We start from the raw sequence: 3,261 nt of genomic DNA, 5'->3' as shown, positions 1-3,261 counted from the left end.
TATATATATATCATTATATATTCAGATACACAAATTTTTTAAATTTTTGCACCTACGCATGCACGCACGCACGCATGCACGCACGCACGCACGCACGCACGCACGCACACACACATACACACACACACACACACACACACACACACACACACACAGAGAAAAATTTCCAAAAAATAAAAAATAGAAAGATACAAAACGTAATTAATTATCAGTTAGAGATATCAAATTTAATAAGAAAAATTATAAGATTTTTTGTCAATAGAAATAGGAAGCAAATTCTTCAATAAACTTAATATTAAAAGAATGCAAAAGAAAAAATATTACAGCTGTATTGGCTGCCACATAGTCATCATTTTCTTCAGGTTTGTCTTTAGTTCGTTCTAGCGTAGCAAGATCCTTTGTTGTGCCGCCCAATTCCCAGATGCGCGGTTTTTTGCCAGCTTTCTCAGGTTTAGGACTTTTCCTAATACAAAAATACAACATTTTTATGTTATTTAATTTTTAAATTTATCGTTATATATATATATAGTCATTATAAAAATAAAAAATTCTTTATAAAAATAGAATTAAAATATGATCTATATTAAATATTTGATTAATTCAGTTAAAAAAAAAATCTGAAAAATTTCTTTTTCTAATATTAATGTGATGTAATCCTAATATTAATATAATTAAGAAAATAATATTATATATGCTTACTGCTTGTCAGCTTTTTTCTTTTGTCCTGCCATTTTCTGAGCAAGTTTCATACGATTGGCGATCAGCGTTTCTTCGTCAAGTTCTCCGTTATGTTCCACTTGATGTTTCGGCAATTCCTGTTTTGGAACATCTTGAATTTTTGCTGCAGGATTTAAATATATTTAATTTAATACAAATCACTGAATAAAGAGAAACATTCCAAACAAAACTTTAATGAAGTTACGTTTGTTAATTTAATTATTTTATTCATGCAATATTGTACATATTATGAAATATTAAGATATGCAATACTATACCACATGCAAGGATTTAATAAACTACTATAATATAAAACATTAAAGCTTACTTACTATGATAATCCCCATTACAGTTATTTGCTTTCTTCTTTTTACCTAGAAGCGAAGAAGAAAATCCCTATTGTTTTAGTATTATCCAGATTGGAAGGAGAAAATTAGTGAATAAGAATAGCTTATAATTCTAAATGTTACATAAATTGGCTTACTGTCTCATACCGCAAAAATAAAACAAGCACGCGATACTCCTACACTTTTATTCTACTATACTATACTTCTTTTTTCCTTAGGATGTTGTTATTGCATAAATTTTATTTTCGTAATTTCTGAATTTTCCCCTACACAGCAAACCTGAATATTATGAATGACTACAAATAAAATTCACCCTTCTTTTGCGCCTTTCTTTTAAATTATTTAAATTTTAAAATTCGAGCTTATTTGTCTCAAATATAGATAAAGCTATGTACACTATTATTGCATTACAAAGTAATTGTTATACTGTTAATTATGGCTATACCTGGCTTCTTATCGTCTTTATCGTTTTTCCTTTCAATCATACTAGCGACAGTCTTTTTGGACTTTTGACTCTCGTCAAAGGTACGCATTTGCTTCGGTATCTTAGCCTGTGAACGTGACCAGTGTTCTGCTCGTTCAAGCACCATACGATAAGCATGTTCAAATTCGAAGTTAGTGAACCAGCTTGAGTTTTCAAGCTCATTCTTGAAGCGATCCCTAAACTCTAGATGGATGTCATTCAGGAATTTATCCACGTAAGATAATTGTAATATTTTCTGATATGCCACTACAAATACCAACTCAAACTCATTGTCGAGTTTATATTGTAGTCGCAAAGAGTCATGCTCGAAGCTGTGATTCCCTGTACGTTCCTAAAAAAAAAAATCAATTTTTACAAATTATAATTTATTTCTTAAATTTTCTAGAAAGAGAATTCTAATAACATATATTATAAGGAAAACAGAGGTAAAATATATTTTTATATTTTATTTTGTAATATTCTATTTCCTCAATTTAGTTCTATTTAATATTTTATATAAAAGTATACATTATATGTATACATATATACACACACACACACACACACACAATATATATATATACACATACAAGGGTATGTACTATATAGATATAAAAGCTTCAGTTCCACCAATACTGATATTTAATTTTTGAGAAGAATTATTATCCAAATAAACTTTCAAAGAGATATAAAATATAAGAAACTTGTTTTTTTTATAATATTCTTTTAATTTTAATTTTATTGTACAGAATAAGGAATATTTCACAAGATATATAATTATATTTGATAATTTGATTTCCAACCATATGGTTTATTTAACCTAACAATCTCGTTCTTAGCATTATATATAATTAATTCGCATATTAAAAAAATATTTAAACATCTTAAAACGATTTTAAGCAAAGCTTTATACATTCGACTTTTTTTAAGATAATACAACTATTCATGAAAATAATAAATTAAGAAAAAAATTAAAATTAGAGATGTAAGGACAAATATTTATAGAGTTGCAGCATTTTTTTTTTAAATAAACGGGATTATTATCGAGAAGTCAATTAAATGGCTCGAATGCAAATTTAACGCAAGGAAATTGAGGAAATGCATCACGCAATTTAGGGTCAAAGGTCGCCAGGCGTAGACGTGTGCTTGTCAATGTATTTTTGCGACTCACTTGCAATATAACACTTCTTATCAAGGCATTGACACTGGGTGCAAAAATCTGAGATGTGCTCTGGAAGCACCAGAGCACTATGCCACCCTTGCTGAATATTGTAAAAAGATCGAGCATGATTTCACGATTTTGAATGCGAGAGAGAAAGAGAGCCTATCTCTCGAACACAGTCACGATAACTTTCGACCTAACCTACTGGCGTAGTCAGACTGTCAGACTGGAGCAACTGAAATGGTGAGCTATGATGGTCTCAACAGAAATCTGAAAGAAGACGATCTAAAATTTGTAACTGCAAAATGTTGCTGTCGCGCACTACCGTCCTCTGAAGAAGTGAATGTTAACTACAACAATAATCCTCTCTCAAGTTTCTCTCTGCCGTCGATATAATTTCGTCCATTTTTCAATGTATATTATACTTTATATTTCTATACTTGCGCGGTTAAAATGATTCACAATTTATAATTGCTTATTATTTTATAAGTTTTTCTTTTATATAATTTTTTCGATAGCCTTCATTTATTTATTCTAATTGGTTCTTCATTTTTGGAAAAAATATAATTTCT

At 29.4% G+C, this 3,261-nt stretch overlaps 1 protein-coding gene across 2 annotated transcripts in view; it reads right to left on the bottom strand.

Moving 5' to 3' along the window:
• Nucleotides 1-2,815, bottom strand: part of LOC108686693 (signal recognition particle receptor subunit alpha homolog) — a 5,614-nt gene extending 2,799 nt beyond the window's left edge. Inside the window, exons 1-5 of one of the 2 annotated variants that reach the window (XM_018192117.1) lie at nucleotides 2,699-2,815; nucleotides 1,510-1,879; nucleotides 1,050-1,091; nucleotides 700-841; nucleotides 325-463 (exon numbers count right to left, since the gene is read on the bottom strand). In XM_018192117.1, the coding sequence (XP_018047606.1) occupies nucleotides 325-463; nucleotides 700-841; nucleotides 1,050-1,091; nucleotides 1,510-1,879; nucleotides 2,699-2,815 (810 nt within the window). The remainder of the gene's footprint in view (nucleotides 1-324; nucleotides 464-699; nucleotides 842-1,049; nucleotides 1,092-1,509; nucleotides 1,880-2,698) is intronic. The other variant, XM_018192118.1, reaches the window with a different exon arrangement.
• Nucleotides 2,816-3,261: the final 446 nt, after the last annotated feature.

The sequence above is a fragment of the Atta colombica genome, unplaced genomic scaffold (genome assembly GCF_001594045.1).
Source record: "Atta colombica isolate Treedump-2 unplaced genomic scaffold, Acol1.0 scaffold189, whole genome shotgun sequence".
Taxonomy (NCBI): Eukaryota; Metazoa; Arthropoda; class Insecta; order Hymenoptera; family Formicidae; genus Atta; species Atta colombica.
This window is presented reverse-complemented; position numbering and strand designations above follow the sequence as displayed.